The following is a 19,628-nucleotide window of genomic DNA, read 5'->3' on the forward strand; positions in this document are numbered from 1 at the left end:
ACACACACACACACACACACACACACACACACACACACACACACAGAGAAGTGAACCTCCTTCCATGCTAAGATGTAAAATGTACACCAGAACCCACAGGAATAAATTCTCTTTTAAATTTCCAAGCCCAGAAGCAAATGCATAACACATCCATACTTATAACTTACTGTGGTTCTTTAAGACCACTCTGCATACCTTGGAGCCTCCTTCTAATACTCAAATGCTGACCCAGAAAGAGCTCTACCAAATGACTGCCAGCATGGAGCAAGGGCAGGGGGTGCAGAAACTACATGCTTTGAGTCAATGATCTCATTTAATCAACACAACTACTCCATACTATTATTAGCTCTAGGTTATAGATGAGAAAACAGACGCTACAAAACTGGTACACACCCAGCAGAGCAGGATTCAAATTCAGGTCTCTCCAACTCACAGGCCCACGGGGCTTTCCAGTACCAACATTTTTCAAACTTTCTGTACTGGGACCCACAGTAAGAAACACACAAATACATTTTATGCAACAACTCACTACTGGAACCAAAGCTACAGGAAATATTTACCCCTACTATGTGTAAAGCTCTCTAACAGTTTCCTATTATATTTCATTGAAAAAAAAAAAATGCCAGTTATGACTCACTGAATTGACTTCATGATCTACTAACGAATCATTATTTTCAGTTGGGAAAATACTGCAGTACACCATGCAAAAAAAAAAAAAAAAATCCCCACACGGGGAGTCAGGAGACCTAGGTTCCAGCTGGGGGCTGGGCCTAACAATTCAGTCTAAGATTACTCCAACTCTAGGGCTCACTTGTCATTTGTAAAATACAAGGAGTGGGTTGAATAATTTCTAAGGTCCCTTCCAGCTCTTTTCTTTCTTTCCTAAATCTCTTCAATTATACTCACTGCTTTCTCCTTGCCTCACAAATCTTTTCATTACCCTCCGCTTGTTGGTTACCCTCCTTCCCTTCAGTTCTCAACCAAGTTCTTTGTTGCTGGTATTCAAAGCTCTCCCCTGCCTCCCGCGCCTGTGCCACAGGATGTTCCTCTTACCTACCAGTCTTTCTGCAGAACCTCCTGGTGGAAGTCGGTGCCCTGAGGCTCACCCTCCCTATGTGAGGCTACCCAGGAATGAAGATTCCTTTTACCTTCTGATCCACTCTGATCTTGAGGTCATTCCTTACTCTCCTTAGCATAACTGAATACACAGCACTCCTGGCCTTATAATTCACGTATTACTGAAAGTTCTCTTTCCAGCAACCTGAGGGTCTTTCTTAAAGACAGGATCTATGCCCACCCTCTTTAAAATCTCCCTCAATATGCCAATTCAATAGTAGGAACAAAGCAAGTCCTTAATCCATATTTATTTAACTGATTTGCATTATGAAATTAAGAACACTAATCCTCCTAAATTTAAAGCATGCTTAGGTGAGCTGCTCTTGGAAAAGTTACCAAACCAATTAAAACTGGTATCACAGTAAGACGAGTGACCTAATCAGACTAAGATCCACATACTACTCAATCGTATTTGCCCACAGACAAGACAGACCAAGGCTGCCAAGGAAGGTAGCTTTATGGTCTCTCCATCTGGACTGTGCAGATTTAGATCTCAGAAGCTATACAAAACAACTGCAAATCAGTCCAAACCTTAAAGACAGGAAAATTTATTTACAGGCCCTAGTGCACTGTAAATCTGAGACAGTTCTATTAAAATGCTTTTCTTGGCTTCCCATCAGATACTTGGTAAAAGTCTTTTTCCAACAAGGTTCTTAATACCAAAGTTGGAAAAAAACCGTTAAACACATAAAAATGGTCTTCCTTAAGCATTCCAATTAAATGAGGCCTTATTTTATCCTGTTTCAAACAACATACATTGACCGCTTTCCTTCACAGTAGGGATATACATACATAGGAACGCTCAAACAGAATATAGAGTGCTACTGAAAACAAAATTGTGACATTTAAAATATCCCACAAATTGATGATACCTGTCACCAAGGCCCTCCCACTGGCCAAAGAGCCTCCGTTTGTATCAGAACCATGGTTGCCTATTTCACAGGAAGAACTCCAGGGATCAGGCCCATGTGCTCTGTTTAAGGGAGGCAGCCAGTAGCTGTTTAAGAGCAAGTACAAAAGCAGAGACTGAGAAACACAGCCTGGAGCGGCATGTCAGGACTGGAGAGGGGAGGAGGAGAAGCAGGGAACACTTGGCATTTTTTTTAAAGACCCAAGAGCCAGTTTATATATATTTTTTAAAATCCTCAATTTCACAGTGGAGGTGCACGGTGGATAAGAACAGCAGACATTACATTACATTACAATACTGATATTGGAAATTAGAGTGAAACTTTTTCCACGTTCCTCATAATATATTTCCAGGGATGTGTCCAGTCCTAAACGTCTCAAACAACCACTTTTTCAGGGAAGACTATTCCATAAGCACTTAGCTTGAATGGTTGGGAAGCTCATCCTGATTTTTACTCTCAATCCAGGCCACACAGCTCTGTGGTTTGAACAAAGTTGTAGGCAGCAGAACAGAGTGTGCTGCTTGTCTGTCCCCAACATTCTGTGTGGTCTTGGGAGGATTACTTTATATCTCTTTATCCTCAGTTTCTTCACATAAAAAAATTCAGACTACTCTTCTAATGGCCTAGCTTACTACTCTGTTGAGTCTGCTTTGTAAACTGGTGTATGCTGGGGGTGGGAAATGAGGGAGAAATGGACACAGACAGCTATATAACTGTCATGGACATAACAGACCGGCCGGCAGCACAGGGAACCCTCAGATAATACATCAGTCTGGGTTGCTAAGGTTTCTAGACATCTGAGGGTTTATGCCTTTAAGCAAATAACAAACTCTGTTTAAAAATAAAAACAAACATTTTAAACAAAAAACTTTATAAAACATATTATGCAAGATCCAACGTCTTAAAAATATATAAGCTAAACAAAATGAAACCTTAGCTTAAAGATTCAGGGGCATTAACATGAATAGTAATTCCTGTATTTCCTCAATTTTAAGATGCCTCATTAATAACAGTTTGGTGGGAAGAAACAAAAACTACATTTGATGTTGAGATTGATGATAATACTTATTTGGATGCCAGGAATTTAAAATATGAAAAATAAAGATGTACTTCTCTGAATTGAGGAATTCATCCACCTTACAATGACACACCCAAGATATAGTGAAACCTGCAAAGCTGTCTGTCCTTACATTCAATATGCTGAGAATTCTTTTTTATTAAAAATAGCTTTTCCAGACAACAAAGTGGCTCACGCCTGTAATCCCAGCGCTTTGGGAGGCCGAGGAGGGCTGATTACTTGAGGCCAGGAGTTTACAACCAGCCTGGCCAACACAGCAAAATCCCATCTCTACTAAAAATACAAAAATTAGCTGGGCATGGTGGCGCGGGCCTGTAATCCCAGCTTCTTAGGAGGCTGAGGCATGAGAATCACTTGAACCCAGGTGGCAGAGGTTGCAGGGAGTCAAGATCGCGCCACTGCACTCCAGCCTGGGTGGCACAGCAAGACTCTCACCTCCAAAAAAAAAAACAAAAACAAAAAAAAAAGAGTTCCCATCTTCTTTTTTTCATACCAGATTGGCCGATAACCCATCTCAGATACTTTCACTGTTAGTAGTCTTTCTTCACTTTAAATCGGTGGCTTCCAAACTACTATGGCTATGGAAACCAAATAATTCAATGTGTTGAAATTGTATGCAAGCAGGATAAAATAAGAGGCCCTCAGAGGGCTTTCCTAGAAAGCACATGAACTTCAGTGTATGCACACATATTAACTGTCTGTGGCCTCTTCTACTCTCTTCTTGATCAGAACTAGGCCCAACTATAGTCCAGAGGTTTTATTTTCTTAAATGAGAGTGTTTTGTCTTTTTCCTAATCAGCCCCACTACATCTTCAGTGCTTCTCTGCAGCACCAATATTTGGTTATGCTTAATAGAAAAATATGAAGGCACATTGAGATGGATCCATGTAACAAGCTGAAAAGAAACTGGTATTTGAATGTATCCCAAGTATTAAAGGCTAGAGAGAAAAGAAGATGCTGAATGTTTCTGCCACCTCAAAGGCTTCTAGTCAATTGAGTACAAAGAAGGGTTCAAAGGCAAGGCAGGCTCCTGACTTCCACCTCCTAGTGTGGCTGAGGTTAGAGGTCACTGCTGGTGGAGCCACTGACCAATAAAAGAATGTTTGGAAATTCTACTCAACAGATAAACTGGGGATCCATTTACACCTTCCTCCCTATCCACACAAACATTTCTAACGATACAGTCTAGTGTCTATCCAGCCTTCTAAGACCCTAGCTTGTGTACTTTTTCTTTGTGATTCAGGGGAGACTGGGGATATGAATGTTTCATTTGACTACAGAAAAATATTTAGCTGCATACTTTTGCCTGCCTTCCAACATAAGACAGACAGCTGATGGAACTCCCATCTCAAGGCCTACCTCAAATTGTACAGCTCCAATAAATCCATCCTGACAACTTTAGCCCCAATTTTCTCTCTTCTATTTCAGACCCCTAATGTACACAGAAAAACTGACATCCTCTTCTCAACTTTCTTTATGCTTATACCTATGTATCCCCAACACTACTATTAGCCATTTGTGAATGGGGATCACAGATTTTTTATTATCTCCTATAATCTCTCCCTGAAAAAAAAATTAGGGATTCAATAAATTAACTAACTAGTTAATTGTTAGCTCATAGAACAATAAAAGGCCAACTGATAAGTCAGCTTTATATTGTTACAACTACTATCTTCTACTAACTTAAGAAGCTGTTTTTTAACTTTCCCACTAAAAGCCCCATAAGCCCCCGGTAGCCTGTCCAATGCCACGTGTGGCAGCACCACTCATTGGTGGCCTCAGGAATAGATACCAGAGACACAGGTTGTACTTTTCCTCAAAAGTCTTAGTCTAACGATAGCTGTTACTTACATTAGGCTCTAGCCTTATAGTTAACTTTTTGGCTGCTGCTATCACATCTAAGGTCGAGAGGGGAATTTAATTTCCTTTCCTTGTCAGGCAGAATGACTTTCTCCCTTGGTACACACAAATTCCCAAGTCACAACAAGGACTTTCACCACTGCAGACATCTGTCAGATTGTAGCCTTTCTGATTCTAAATTCTAAACTGCAAAATGTTGCTCCAATACCTTCCTCACCAAGCTCCTACCCCCACATTTCTGGGGCCAAATCAGAAACTTCAGCTCTATCACATCTAGGGAGACTTAAATCCTGTGCCAAGCACTATTTCTTCTTCATCTGAAAGAAAGGTCTCTAGAGAGCAGCTATCAGGAAGATGTCAGTGTGAAGCATCAGAGTGGCTCACGGCATTTAGGATTTCTTGGAAAGATTTAAATACTCAGAGGGAAAACGAGTTAATTAAAAGTGGATGGAGACCTCTGCTGGCTATAACTGTCCAATGCAGCTCCATTAAGCTAGTTGGGAGTTTCTTGGCAAGCAAATCAGACCCTCTGTTCCTCACTCTCAGTTCATTTTGACACATCATCTAGAGGCTCTAAGGTATCAGCTACTGATACAATAGGCTTTCCCCTAAAAGTGGATGCCTGTCTTGCAAAAAGACCCACATCTGACCTTCCTAAAGAGAATTCACTAAGGTATAGGAACTTTGCAGAATCAGGTGTTTTACCTTTTTTTTTTTTTTTTAGTTACCCCTGCCAAGGTCAGGTTAAATCGATAGAAAGTAAACAGAAAGCAAAATGACAAGAATATCTTCGAAAGAGTATATTTTGTTATAGAACCAAAGAACTCTAATTTTAGAGAGATGAGACATTTAACTATCTATAGAGAACAGTGGTTCTCAACCCAAGCAATTTTGCCTTTTCTCCACCCCCAATCCCAAAGGGGACAATTGGTAAGCAATGTCTAGAGGCATTTTTGGTAATCACAACTGAGGGAGGGGTGCTACTGGAATCCAGTAGTAGTTGAACAAACCTAGTCATCCTTTATACCTAGCTGGAAATCACTTTAACCAGATAATCTCTCACCTACTTGAGATCAGCCCACTCTAGAAATCTGAGGCTGGGAGAAGAAAAGCGGTCATTTTGGGAATATGAATCACTCAGAGAAAGGGGAGTGGGACTCGTGAGGCGCCGCAGCAGAGAGCTTTAGACAGTCTGAAAGCAGCACAGGGAAAGAGGCCATCAGAAAGCAGAAAAGAGTTAGAAAGGGGGCCAGGAAAGTGCCAAGTCCACCTTTCTTTTGTAAGCTGGCATAGTGGACTGCTCACCACCAGGGGAGGCAAGTGACTCTTGTGACTAGAGCTGTTCAAAGGGAGAGGAGATGACCACTCAATTATTAATGTCGTCAAGGAGAGTAATATTCTTGGTAGAGACAAGCATTTCATAGAGTTTTTTAACAGCCACATGGAACATGACAGATGATTTAGCCAACCCCTTCATTTCATAAATGAGGAAATGGAAGCCTAGGGAGCTCTGGGGACCTATCATGGTCATGCAATTCAAAGGGACAGAGGCAGGGATCAAACCCAAGTCTTTTGACTGTGTGTCTCTTCAAACCCAAATAACTCAAAAGTACACTGTTTTAAATGACTGGCATTCATTCCATCTCAACTGTTCCACGATTCTGAGCCACCACTGAAAATGACCAAGCTTATCTCAGACCTGCAGTTCCCACACCACACTCCCACAGGCAACAGTAGTCCATGAGCTGGCAGTAGACGCTGCTCCAAAAACCAAATGATTCTCTTTCCCAGCGTCAGGGCGGGGGGTGGAGAAGGTGACTAGATAGAATTTGCTCATTTAACCCCAGTGTTTTCTTAACCTTTGTAGACTAGATTCTAGTATAAAATGGTCTCTGCTTTAGCATATAATTCTATATTTAGTTTTATTAGTACATCAAGTTGCCATGAAAAGTAACACAAAGCAGGCCAGGTATGGTAGCTCACGCCTATAATCCCAGCATTTTGGGAGGCCAAGGTGGGCGGATCACTTGGAGTCAGGAGTTCTACCAGCCTGGCCAAAATGGTGAAATCCTGTCTCTACTAAACGTACAAAAATTAGCTAGGCATGGTGGCGCATGCCAGCTACTTGGGAGGCTGAGGCAGGAGAATTGCTCGAATTCTGGTGGCAGAGGTTGCAGTGAGCCGAGATCATGACACTGCACTCCAGCCTGGGCTACAGAGTGAGACTCTGTCTCAGGGAGGAAAAAAAGGTAACACAAAGTACACAAACACTATGACTCCTCAAGGAGCATTTTCTTCTATACAAGTTTTAGGAACCACAGGTTTAGATAAAAAAATCTAGAGATCTCTGGACTGATTTTCTGAGTCACAAAAACTCAGATGAAATCAGCAGTTAAATAACAACCGGGAAACCCAGAAACTTAAAACAAACATGAGGATGTTATAAAGAAACTGCAGGGAAGCTAAAACTGACCTGTGACTTCTAGTCAAACCAGGATACCAAAATGTTGTACAGATGAGGTCACTGAGCTCAGAGAAGGCAGATCCTTAATGAAGGGCACAGAGTTTGCAACCCACAGAGCTGACACCCAAGCCAAGCAATCTGAGGCAAGAACCTACAGACTTGATCTGTGTCTGATAAGAAGTTCCCTGTCATAATAAAGAGGGTGGGCTGCACACATCCACTAATTTCACTCTCTCCTAAAACCCTAAAATAACAAGGGGAATTTCCTAAATTAAGGTATGCATACCCTAAGATAAAGAGAATGAGAGACATGATAACAGCATCAACATGTGGAAGCTGAAAAGTAGAGGAAGAAGTGCTAACTGATGCTATAGGCTCAAGGGAGCTGCATCCTAAATCAGCTGAGAAAAACTTGAGTCACACTGCCCAAAAGAGTGAGGTTCAAGCATGAGGGCAGAGTGAAACTTTAAAAAACAGTTAGAACTCCAGATCCCCTTCCCACACAACCAGACAGCTGCACTGCCTGCATCCAGACAGAAGCCTATGGCTGATTCCTAGGACAAGGCCAAATGCAGGCTCTCTGCCTGAGGGTGGGCATGTGAACTGACAGCAGGGGGTTGCATTGGACAGTTACCCACTTAATGCGGAGAATCCGCCAAGCCTCTTTGCCTGCTCATCTCCCACACAGGTGATCTTTGACAAAGATTAAACCTTTTTAAAAGTCCATTAAAATTTTTGGGCATAGTCTTCTCAACTTTTTCACCTTGCTTGGTATTTAAACCCAGTTGACTGTCCTTTGGGAGAAAGAAAGGAAAGCAGGACTAAGCGGGACACCCAGCGGAGTGTTAAACAATCAGAGAGCAGCCCAGGGAATGGGGGCGTCAGAAGGCAGAAGAGAAATTTGGAAAGAGAGGCAGGAAAATGGCAAATGTTCCAGAAGAGAAGGGAGGATCCCCTAATTACAAAGGTTGTCTGAACTGGGAACCTAGGCTAGTTTCTGCAGCAATAGTCTCATGGTCAATAACTACACAGAAGTATTGCCCTGAAATGGTCTGGCCTCCATGGCTGTCTTAGTCACTACGACTATCACCTGCTGTAACTACAAACCTCCAAAGAGCTTCAGCTTTGCATCTGCTATAGTAAGACCTTAAAACTGTAGTAGGCTTACCTCTGCAGAATTCTCTGAGAGTTATTATTTCAAACCTTATTTGACACAACTCACCTAACATGAATTTCCTATCGTTTTAAGTTTGGTTAGTTGATCTAGTGGGGGAAGTGAGCCCCGCTCAGGCACTGAGTGCCTGTCCCTCTGTATCCAAACAGCCAAGGCCACCATTTCAGTACCACCCACGTCACCTCCCCAGGAGGGCTGCTTGGACTTGGCCTCTTACCTGTCTCTGCATTTCTTCAATCTGTCTTTGGGGGATGCTCTGCAAAATACTGTACACATCTGACATCTTTTCTTCTGGTACAACCACAGATGCTCTGGAGACAACAGCAAAACAGTTTACATACACACAGCCCTTCACAGAAAGCATTTCTACACACAGTCTTGTTTCATTCTCACAAGCAGAAAGAAGACTCCAAACCTCCTTCAGCCCCACACCCCTTCCAGTAAGGATTCTCTTTCTCCTCCCTTTCTCATTGGCTTCTGAAAGGAGTTCTTTACCAGCTCCATTGTTTTCTACCTCGCACTCCCTACTCCTTTCATCCTGCCTCACTCCACTAGTGCGTTCTAGCCACACGGGTGTTCTTCCAGTCACTTGAACACACCATGCTCTGCCCTACCACAGAGTCTTTGCATGTAAAATCCCACCCACCTGGTACATGCTTCTTTATTCCCTTCTAAATTAACAAGTACTTTTCTCCTTTGGCTATCTATTCAAATCTATTCACTTATCTGGCATATATTTATGGAAGCCCTATTATGTGCACACCCAACAGTGAATTAATTAGTCAAGGCAGACAAGAGAGTAAGCAGACCAGCAGAATGCCTGCAGGAAAAGCATTCCAGGAAAACTCTAAACAAGCAAACAGCCCTGAAGAAGTAGCATGGTGGGCAAGTGCCAGGAACAGCAAAAAGGCCACTGTGGCTGGAGAAAAGTAACTAAGACAGAGAATAGCACCAGGAAAGAAGAACGGAGTCACAGCAAAGAGTACAGGACCTTGTAGGCCACTGAAAGACGTGTGCCTTTTTTCTGAGATGGAAAGCCATTAGAGGGTTTTGGGCAAAAGCATGATATAATCTGATCATGTTCCAACAGGACCATTCCATCGAAAGGGTGAGAATAAACTATAGGAAGGCAAGAACAGGAGCAGAGAGATAGCTGGAGAACACTGCGAAAGCCAGGCAAGGGATGCAATGAGGGAGGACTGGATGACAGGGCTGAGAGGGTAGAGCCGACAGGGTTTGCTAACAGATTAGATGTGGTGGGTAAGAGAAAGAGAGGACTCGACAATCACTTTTCCTTCATGACATTTAGCAGTTTGTAATTACATTTGTATAAATTAATGATTAAACTCTAAACCTCACTTCTGCCAACTAGGCTGTGCATACATCTGTTATGACATTTACCACAAAACATTATCATCGGTTTGTCTTCTCTCACTAGATTCTAGCCTCCTTGAAAAGAGAGGCTCTATGTTATTCACAGGAGGCTTGCCAATCAATATGAGATGAAGGGATGGATGGATGGATGGGTGGGTAGATGGGTGGATGGGTGGGTAGATGGGTGGATGGATGGATGGGTGGATGGATAGATGGATGGATGGGTGGGTGGGTGGATGGATAGATGGATGAATGAATTAGAGCTATTCAAGTTGTTCAAATATCTGTGGTGATCAGATTTAGACAGAAATATCAAAAAAGTTGAGAGAGGAAAAAAAACCAGTAAGCATTTGAGGCAAGGAAAGGACTGAGAGATAGATATGAATGGAATTAATTTTCAACAACCTTCAACCTTCAAAATATTGGGAAAACAAAGCATGAGAATAGAGGGCTATTCTGTTTATTACAATATAAATTGCAAACACCCAGTAGAATGGAATTGGGTCCGTCTGTACACTGGGACTGCCTCTACGCTTTCATCTACATGGAGGCTTCTCCACCACCAGCTATATTTGACAGAGACTCTAAACCCCTGGTTCTCAACTGTGACTACAAATCAGAATTGCCTGGGAGCTTTAACGTTCAGAATCCCCAAGAATTAGGCAAGGCATTTTTTTTTAAGCTCTCCAGGTGAGTCTACTCTGCAGTCAGAGTTGAACACTGGCCTAGGCTAGCAGTTGGTAACCATTTTCTGAAAAGCAGCAGTCCCCAACCTTCTTGGCACCAGGGACCAGTTTCATGGAGACAATTTTTCCACAGACTGGGTTTGGCAGGGAATGGTTTGGGGATGAAACTGTTCCACCTCATCAGGCATTAGTTAGAGTCTCATAAGGAATGCGCAACCTAGATCCCTCGTATGCACAGTTCACAGTAGGGTCCAGGCTCCTATGATAATTTAATGCCACCACTGATCTGACAGGAGGCGAAGCTCAGGTGGTAATGCTCGCTAGCCCGCTAGACACCTTCTGCTGTGCAGCCAAGCTCCAAACAGGCCACAGCCCAGCAGTTGGAGACCCCCGTGACAAAAGGCCAGATAGTGACATTTTAAGCCTTGTATGTCATCTGATTTCTGTTGCAATTACTTAACTCTGCCAATATGACACAACAACAGCCAGACTATACATAAAGGAAGGGACATGTTGTGTTTCAATAAAACTTGACTTACAAAAACAGCCAGCCTGCAAGCTGGCCTCAGTTTGTGAACTGCTCTAGGCCAATGTACTAACTCTCCTGATGGAAAATAGAGAAAAACTATCTGAAGTAGTAGTTCTTGAACCAGGGTATACATTACAATAACCTCAGGGACTTTTTACTTGTCATACACACAGAACTGCTAGTGTAGAGTTTATTAGAAAGTACTACCCACCTCTTCCAGTCAAGAACTTCAGAGAAAGGCAAAATATAGGAGTCTGCAATGACAACTGGGACACAGCCAGCTTGTAACACATCACTCAATACTGCCTGGCCCAGCCGAGCTCCACGAAGGACTACACAGAAAGTAGCCTCCTGCAGGAACACAAAGAGGTAGGAGATTACAAACTACTTTTGTTGATCCACTGACTTTGATCCCCATAGACCACAAAGTTCCTACAAGAGTTGATGCCAAGCAACACTGAGGCATCTTGACACAAAAATGTCAAAACACAACAGCTCACACCTGTAAAACTTGAACAGTTTCAATGGTTACAATGTTTTATATTAATATTTCTATTCTTCAGTACACCGTTGACATTCTGGAAATGTTCAAAGTCAATGTCAAAGTCTTCCCCTAGACAGTGAACAATGTGACTTCCTGCAGATGGGTCTCTTTAGGCCCTAGTATACTATGTAAACACACCATGGCACACTGTCTGACATCGCTCACAGTACCCACCTCAGCCTACCTTGTAATGGAATTATTTTGTCTGGGAATTTCAGGCTCTCTAGAAGACCCCCTAAAGGGAAGGTATCAAATCTCTTTTCATCTTTCTACCCCCCAGGGCATCTAACAGTGTACTTTTTATATAGAAGATATTCATTTCATGAATTCAATGCCTTTGAAAAGATTTTAAGACTGATATGTTCTAGATAGAAAAAAATATATCTAATGAAAAATTTCTTCCTCATTCACTCCCTCAAACTCCCTCCGTGTGGGGAATACTTGGGAAAAGGAGAGATGCACCACAGAAAAAACAGCTGCAGTAGGTGACCCGAAATACGGAGATCCTAACCACCTACCACTCTGCTTCTCCCAGTTTTCGCCTCTTAAGAAGGGGGAAGAAAAGATTTTTTTTAAAAACGAATCTTTAAAGCTAGAGAAAAGGAAAAATGAGAAAAAGCTATAAAAGAATTCGACATTTCAAGCACCTCTGGAGATAAATGAGAAAAGCAGCAGGAATAGAGGAAGCGAAGCCATCATGGTGCCCAGAGGTACAGGTGGAAAGCTCCCCTGACCTCGAGAGTCAGCATCCAGATGTGGATGCACGTGCTGATAACCATTTTTCCCGTCTAGACAAAGGTTACTATAAATACTTCTGCCCACATCACCACTGTTATCAGCCAGACATTCCAGAGGGAGTGCAGCACTTTTTGAAAGTATTTTTACGATCCCAGTATGGACAAGCTCTCTGGAGATTAAAAAACAAAAACAAAAAAAATCACACTAGCTCCGTGATGTTTCTCCTTAAACTAACCTGTGTCCATTTTAACTATTTAAGTGAACAAAGCTCAATTTCTCATTCCCTAGCCCCCATACCCTTGGAATGTCAAATATAAAAGTGGCAAGAACACCAAATACCAAAATGATAAAAACAACCCCAAAACCCCTACACTCCCAGGGGAAAGTTCACTGTGACTCTGTAGGCCAGTATGGTCAAGGGATGCAAGTTGCCACCTTAAGGAAGAAAATTTCTCTGGAATGCCTTATGAATACAGGGGTAAAAGCAAGATATATTTGCCTGCTTTGTCCATGTGGCTTCTCTGCAAATCCCTCAGATTTGTGTTTTTAAAAGTATAATGAATATCTGAAAGGAGTATGAACTCTCATAGGCCAAGCAGCTTTACAGACACCAATGCATCAGACATTCCAAGTACCTGAAGGTCTACATGTCCAGTAAAGAGCAATGCTACGTTTTCTTCCCCTAGGGTAATTTTAGTTGCATATAGAAAACAACTCGGGTTTGTTGGGCTCAATTTTAACCCACAAAAGCAACCTCTACTGAGTCTTGTGGGAGGTAATGAGTGACACTCACCTGTAGCACCTGTGGGTAATCGAAGACCTGGTGCTTGTGGCAGCGCTTACGAACAGAAAGGACGCCCTCTGAGAGGTTGGTGCACTTGTCGAGTACTAACACTGACTCTCCGTGTTTGACCTGGAGGGCTTCTACGTCCTCTCTGTACTCAGGATGCAGACCCACCTGAGACGACAGGAGGAAGTATCGCCGTGGACTACAAGGGAAAAAAAAAATGATCAGAACATTGCAGCTGGTATGTTGGTCAAGGTAAGACAAACTTTGATATTAAACTTATGGCAGTAAGCATTTCCTTACCAGTCCTGACATCCACTGGTTTTTAAAAATTATCCTCTGTAGCATTAGTAAATATTTAAAATATGATATACTGTGAGAAAGTAAGATATGATTCATTCACACACTGAAATATTAGGTAATCATAACAAATCTTATTTGGGAACAGTTCTTAATAGTGTGAGGAAATGCTTATAATATGCTAAGCTGAGAGTGCATGCTATAAATGTGTGTGTGCGTGTGTGTATGTGTGTAGAAAGAGAAAACTAACTGATTATTTGGAAGGAACATCAAAATGTTCACTTAGTTCTATCTGGGTCCCTAGCCTGAAAGGAACTGGAAGCTGGCTGCATTCTTCAAATGGGGAAAGAGGGAAGCTCAACGGGAAGCACCGGCATGTGACCAAAGGCTCTGGAAAGGGCTGCTCCTGGTGTTGAACAGCATCCTGTGCAATGGAGAGGCTCCAGGGAAAGTCCCCATCGCCAGGGCCACATAAACAGCAGGGAGATCGAATTGGTAGTTGAAAACATTAAGTAGAAAAAACTATCTTCTTCATCAAGGCATGGAATCTCCAGTCTTAATATCTGGAAGGCAAGGATGTGTAAAAGAAAACAGAGGGAGGAAAGATCTCCAAGGGTCTAGTGCCATGCAGATCTCCACACGAGACAGAAATGGGAACACAAAGTTAGTAAGCCTGAAGTCAAGGGGAAGATTTTGGAGAGACCAGATGGGAAGTAATTCCCTCCTGGAAGACAAGACTCCCACAAGACAGAGAGGGTACAGAACATACAGCCTATACAAGTTGAGCATATCAAATCTGAAAATCTGAAATCCTAAATGCTCCAAAATCCAAAGCTTTCTGGATGCCAACATAACGCTCAAAAGAAATGCTCATTGCAACATTTTAGATTTCTGGATTTTGAATGCTCAACCAAGAGTATAATGCAAATATTCCAAAATCTGAAAAAAAAATTAGGAGTCAAAAACACTTCTGGTCCTGAGCATTTTGAATAAGGGATACTCAATCTGTTTAGGCCGAGGGACCACAGGGAATCAGCATCAAAGAGAAGAATCACAGAAAGCACGTTCCAGGAAGAAATCAAACACTCAGCAGCCCTAGAAGCAGCACGCACTGAAATCCAGCTCACACTGGTACAGGCCAGGGAAAACACTAGGGCTGTGTCTCTCACAGGCAACACCACCATGCAACCTAGACTTTGTGAACCCATCTATCTTTTATTTTTCTTTTTGGATTTGAAGAGAAAGGAATGGTAATTGTTACTTTTCCTTAGTTTCTCAGACTTGTTTGGAAGTTCTAGCTGGGGAGCATCTCATTCAGTAATTATTCTCTAACTGAGAAGGTCATCTTTTACAGAGGATTAAGCTTCAGGTTTAAATCATAAAGCAATGAGTGAAGGTGAACACCTGCCTAGTCAGCTAGACTAGCCAAATAAACCCCAGAGAAAAGAGCAACCTATCCCACAGCCAGACTGCCTTTACCTCAGGATGGATTCTTTATTCAGCCAAACTAAGAGCAAAAGGCATTTCCCATATCACAATTAAGAAAAAAAGGAACCAGCAGACTCCCTAAACCTCACTGTCCAATAGCAATTAGCCACCTGAGGCCATTTAAATTAAACTAATTAAAAGTAAATAAAATAAAAAGTTTAGTTCATCAGTCACACTAGGCCCATTTCCAGTGCTCAATAGCAGCATGTGGCTGGGGGCTGCCTGACAGCACAAATTTAGACCATGTCCTTACTGTGGAAGGTTCTACTTAATGGAGCTGCTCCACGAAGTAGGTGAGAGCCAGAGGCCAGGGTGAGCGTCAGTAGAGATAAGGATATACAGCAGCAACCCAGCAGGGAGATGGTTTGGATCAGCTGTATAGACTCCTTCCTTTTTCCTGGCCAATTTCCTCCTAAATCACAATTTATTGAGCAATATGTTGAACATTTACAGCCAACAATATTCTTTCTAGACACTGAAACAGGCTTTTGAGCTCTACGCTCAGACCTGAGCCTCAATAATTTTTCCTTTGTAAAAGTATTAATTTTCTGAGGATGACTTCGTGATGGCGAGATCAGATACAGGGAGTACCCACAGCTCATCTCAAAGTAAACACCATCTCTGCTCAAAATATTTCTGCAATCAAACTTACCTGTTTAAACAAGAGGATAATTTACAGTGAAACCCACAAGGCAAGCAGGGAAACTTCCTTAATAATTAAAACTATTTGAAATGAAATGGACTTTTGTGAGGTGGGGATTTTTCAATATAAATCAGAAACCTTTTCATTAAAAAGTTACAGTGAAAAGTCATGCTTCGAGTTAAGAGCTAAATGGTTTCTAAAGGTCTTTCTAAACTATAAGGCCTTGGTTTTCTGATGGATCTCATGGATGTTTCTGGAGCCTTTCTCTTTAAGTAGAGCTGATAGCACAAAACTAGTGTTCTACCCTCTCCATTAAAAGAATAAACAGGTGGGCATCCAAGAAGGGTGAAGAGGATGTCCAGGCAGAAGTACACAGAGTATTGGAGTCCCAGAGGGTATTTCTGCACGGTGGGGTGGGAAGGAGACGGCACATGTGGAATGTTCAAGCCCTGGTGGGGTGGGAGCTTCTGCTTAAGAGAAGAATAGTAAGGTAGCCTGGCGCAGGGTATCAGAGCCCCAGAAAGGAAAGGAAGGCTTCTGTGCTGGGGGAAGGGTAATGGGGATGATGGAGACCAAGTGAGGTTAGGAGGTCATCTGGGCAGCCCAGAGGAGAGTGTTAGAGCCTGGGCAAGCAGAGAAGGGTACACATGTTGTGGGTAGAATGATGGTAATGGTAGCATCACCTCAGCGCTAGAACCCAAGAAGTATGAGGAGGGCATCTGTGCTGGGAGGGTGCAGGGCAACAGCAGTGGCATCACAATGTGGGGAGTCAGAGTCTGAGCAGGGATGAGGAGGGGTGGGGAAGGCCTCTGTGCAATATGGGGGAAAGGGGGCAACAGAAGTTTGATTAGTATAAGATGGTTGATTAAATAAGTAAAGATATTGAGGATAATGGGAGCCAGATTTCTAGGAGTTGGAGAAGGGAGTTACAAATATGGAAAGAGAGAACCAGAATGCCCCTGCAGTGCTGGAAGGAACTGGAGATACTTAGATGAATGCATGGTTTTCAATATGCATAAATAGATAGACATCTATCTGCACAGATATAGAAATAAATACAGATGTTGACGTGTGGTGCTCAAAGAGACTCTTAAGTAAGAAAGGCTCTGGGTTAGATTACACTGATAAGAAATAAAGTTCTGATTTAGACATTCAGTTACCAGGATCACTGGATCCCCAATCTACTGCTACTCCATTTTCAATATAAATGTGCAGATGTGAACAAGTCTAAAAATGTGTCCCCTGCTTGCATGCTGGCTGTTCCTGACCTAGCAGATGGTTGGAGTATGCCCATTTTAGTTTTAAGCAAACTAAATTTTAAGGTGGATTTGTTTTTCTTTTAAAGACTAAAATTACTAGCTATGGCTTTCATGTCTCCTCCCAGCAGCGCTGATATCTAAGTTTAAGCAAAACCATGCTGAGAACTTTCAGTCTCCCTCAATAGTAACAGTTGTAAACTCCCAAGTTAGTTCCTTTCAGAAGGAAAATGACAAGAATTCCAGCTGAGGCCAACACAGCTGTGAGAAGCAGCTATCAATAGCAACAATCATCCGCTTCCCATTGAACAAATACTGACAGAGATTTAAAACAAAAATAAAAGCAAAGCTCTCACTATTCTGTATAGCCCACAAGAGATGTGGGAATTCCCTTAAACAGCAACTCTCACAGGGATCAACAAATCCAAAATGCTGCCATGAGGTGGCCCATCCTGCTTTCTCCCAAGTCCCTGGAAGGGTGATGAGTCTGAACCTGTCTTTACTTTTTTTATTTTTTTTGTCTTCGTTTTCAGGAGTGGAGAGGGGTGGCGGTAGGAGATGTTCTTTATAAAAGCTAACACCACAAGTGATGGCCAGACTGCAAGCTGGCACCGAAATGGACACCCAAGCCAAGTTGTAGAAATCCATCCATCAGCCAGCAGAGGAAGGTTCATGCTCAATGCAGCCTTACCTTTCAGTGCTTCCCTGAAGATAAACTGGACACTCCTATCGAGTAATTGAACCACAGAACTTTAGAAACTGACACGTTTTCAAAGGATCTAAAGATATTCCAGCTGAGTTATACGTAAAAATTAGAGACTCTAAATTACTAGGAAAATACCACCAATATAAGATCTCTGAAACTAATCATGTTGGTATTTCTAAATCTCTGAAACTAGTTATTTGAAAATGATTTTTACTGTTTGAAGGGGTTTTCTCCTTTGTTTTATTTTCAGTAAAGCTTTTATTTTCAGTTTTCTTCACGGAAGTAAATCTGAAGGGAAGTAAGCGTCCTAAACCAATGTAAGAGAGCTAGTTTATATGAGTGAGATTAAATAATAAAGAGAGAGTTTGGTTCAAGTGGTCTCAAGAAAAGTACACGTAAGACCGAGGCCCTCAGGCAGCTGAGCAGTCCTAACAGACCAGTCCTCACATGTCACACTCTGCCTCACCCAGGGTTTCTCAACCCCAGCGCTGCTGACATTTGCACTCAGTAATTCTTGGGGGCTGTTCTGCCTTATGCGGAAAAGAATTAACATAGCAGGCCTGAGTGCTGTCCTTTGAAAGACTTGCTTACAAGTTTGGTCTTTTGGTGTCATCTGGAACTTAGATTTTGAGAGGGTTCCCATCAGCCCTGGAACTGATAAGAGTGGCTCACTGTGTCCAAACTGTTTGCACAGACAAACATGGTTTATGCTGAACATATGCTTTCCTTCCGGGAAAGCATGGAAGTCTGGCACGTGCCAGGCAGAGAGAGCCTATGCAGTCAGCTCCTAAGAAAGGCCCTGGGTGCTAAGTCTCTGACGAGCTCCCTTGGTTGACAGCATTTCACAAGTGTCGTCACAGCTTGCTGCTAAGGGGACTGAGCACATCCAGTGCACTCCACTGGAAGAAAGCACTTGGAAGCTTGTGACTGGTTTCCCCAGATTCACCCCATGTGCCTTCTACCTCTCCTGACTGTGCTTTGCGTCCTTCTGCAATAAGTCACAGACATTAGAGCAATTATATGCTGAGTCATGGAGCCCTCCTGGCAAATCATAGTAACTGGAAGTGGTCTTCAGGACCCTGTAACACACATCCGCACAGTCATGATAGTCAAAAATGTCTACATATTGCCAAATGTCCGCTGGGGGACAAAATCCCTCCCTTTCTTCCGAGGAGAGCCACCAATCTAGCCCAATACGGGCCTTCAGGTTTGAGTTGAAGTGAACTGAACTAAACTGAATTGAATTAAATAATTTTCAGAACAACTTTAGGAGGAAAAAAAAGAGAAAAAGAAATGAATACAAACTTTTAAATCACACAACTGATTTAAGTTTAAGTAAATGCTCACAGAAGCAGCAAACAGAGAAGTAACTCTTTTCTCCACTTAGTTATTTCTATCTCATGCTACATAAATATGCCAAATTAAAACTGTAGGCACATAACAGAAACTTGTACTGCCCCAAAGGGTACCAGCTGGACCTATATAGATCACCCTTTCTCAATTCATAAAAATCTCACCTCAAAATAGGGCACTGAATTATATCAGTTCCTTCTGTTCATGAATTCACTATGAGAATTATTTGTGTATTTCCATTTTGATGACAATCAAAAAAATTAGTATGGGAATAGCTTTGCTCATACTTAATGACGAATACTGCTAAAAAAATATTCAACGTCCAAGTTTGTATTTAGTGGGCTAATGGGATGAGAAGAACGCTTAAAATGTAAATCATATAGGCCGGGCGCGGTGGCTCAAGCCTGTAATCCCAGCACTTTGGGAGGCCGAGGCGGGTGGATCACGAGGTCAAGAGATCGAGACCATCCTGGTCAACATGGTGAAACCCCGTCTCTACTAAAAATACAAAACATTAGCTGGGCATGGTGGCGCGTGCCTGTAATCCCAGCTACTGAGGAGGTTGAGGCAGGAGAATTGCCTGTACCCAGGCTGGAGTGCAATGGCGCGATCTCGGCTCAC

At 42.4% G+C, this 19,628-nt stretch overlaps 1 protein-coding gene and 1 long non-coding RNA gene across 3 annotated transcripts in view; both read right to left on the minus strand.

The window, feature by feature from the left end:
* EXT2 (exostosin glycosyltransferase 2) overlaps positions 1 to 19,628 on the minus strand; it is a 162,109-nt gene that overhangs the window by 120,677 nt on the left and 21,804 nt on the right. For both annotated transcript variants that reach the window (XM_032283534.1, XM_032283535.1), the window contains 3 exons: positions 13,268 to 13,463; positions 11,404 to 11,543; positions 8,821 to 8,914 (listed from right to left, as the gene is read on the minus strand). In XM_032283534.1, the coding sequence (XP_032139425.1) occupies positions 8,821 to 8,914; positions 11,404 to 11,543; positions 13,268 to 13,463 (430 nt within the window). The remainder of the gene's footprint in view (positions 1 to 8,820; positions 8,915 to 11,403; positions 11,544 to 13,267; positions 13,464 to 19,628) is intronic.
* LOC116555089 lies at positions 13,475 to 17,379 on the minus strand. Its single transcript, XR_004270365.1, has 3 exons — positions 17,369 to 17,379; positions 15,641 to 15,646; positions 13,475 to 14,500 (listed from the first exon to the last, which is right to left on the minus strand). It is a non-coding gene; the product is annotated as an uncharacterized LOC116555089 (long non-coding RNA).

This window comes from Sapajus apella, unplaced genomic scaffold (genome assembly GCF_009761245.1).
Source record: "Sapajus apella isolate SASKATOON/1434 unplaced genomic scaffold, GSC_monkey_1.0 scaffold14, whole genome shotgun sequence".
Lineage (NCBI taxonomy): Eukaryota > Metazoa > Chordata > Mammalia > Primates > Cebidae > Sapajus > Sapajus apella.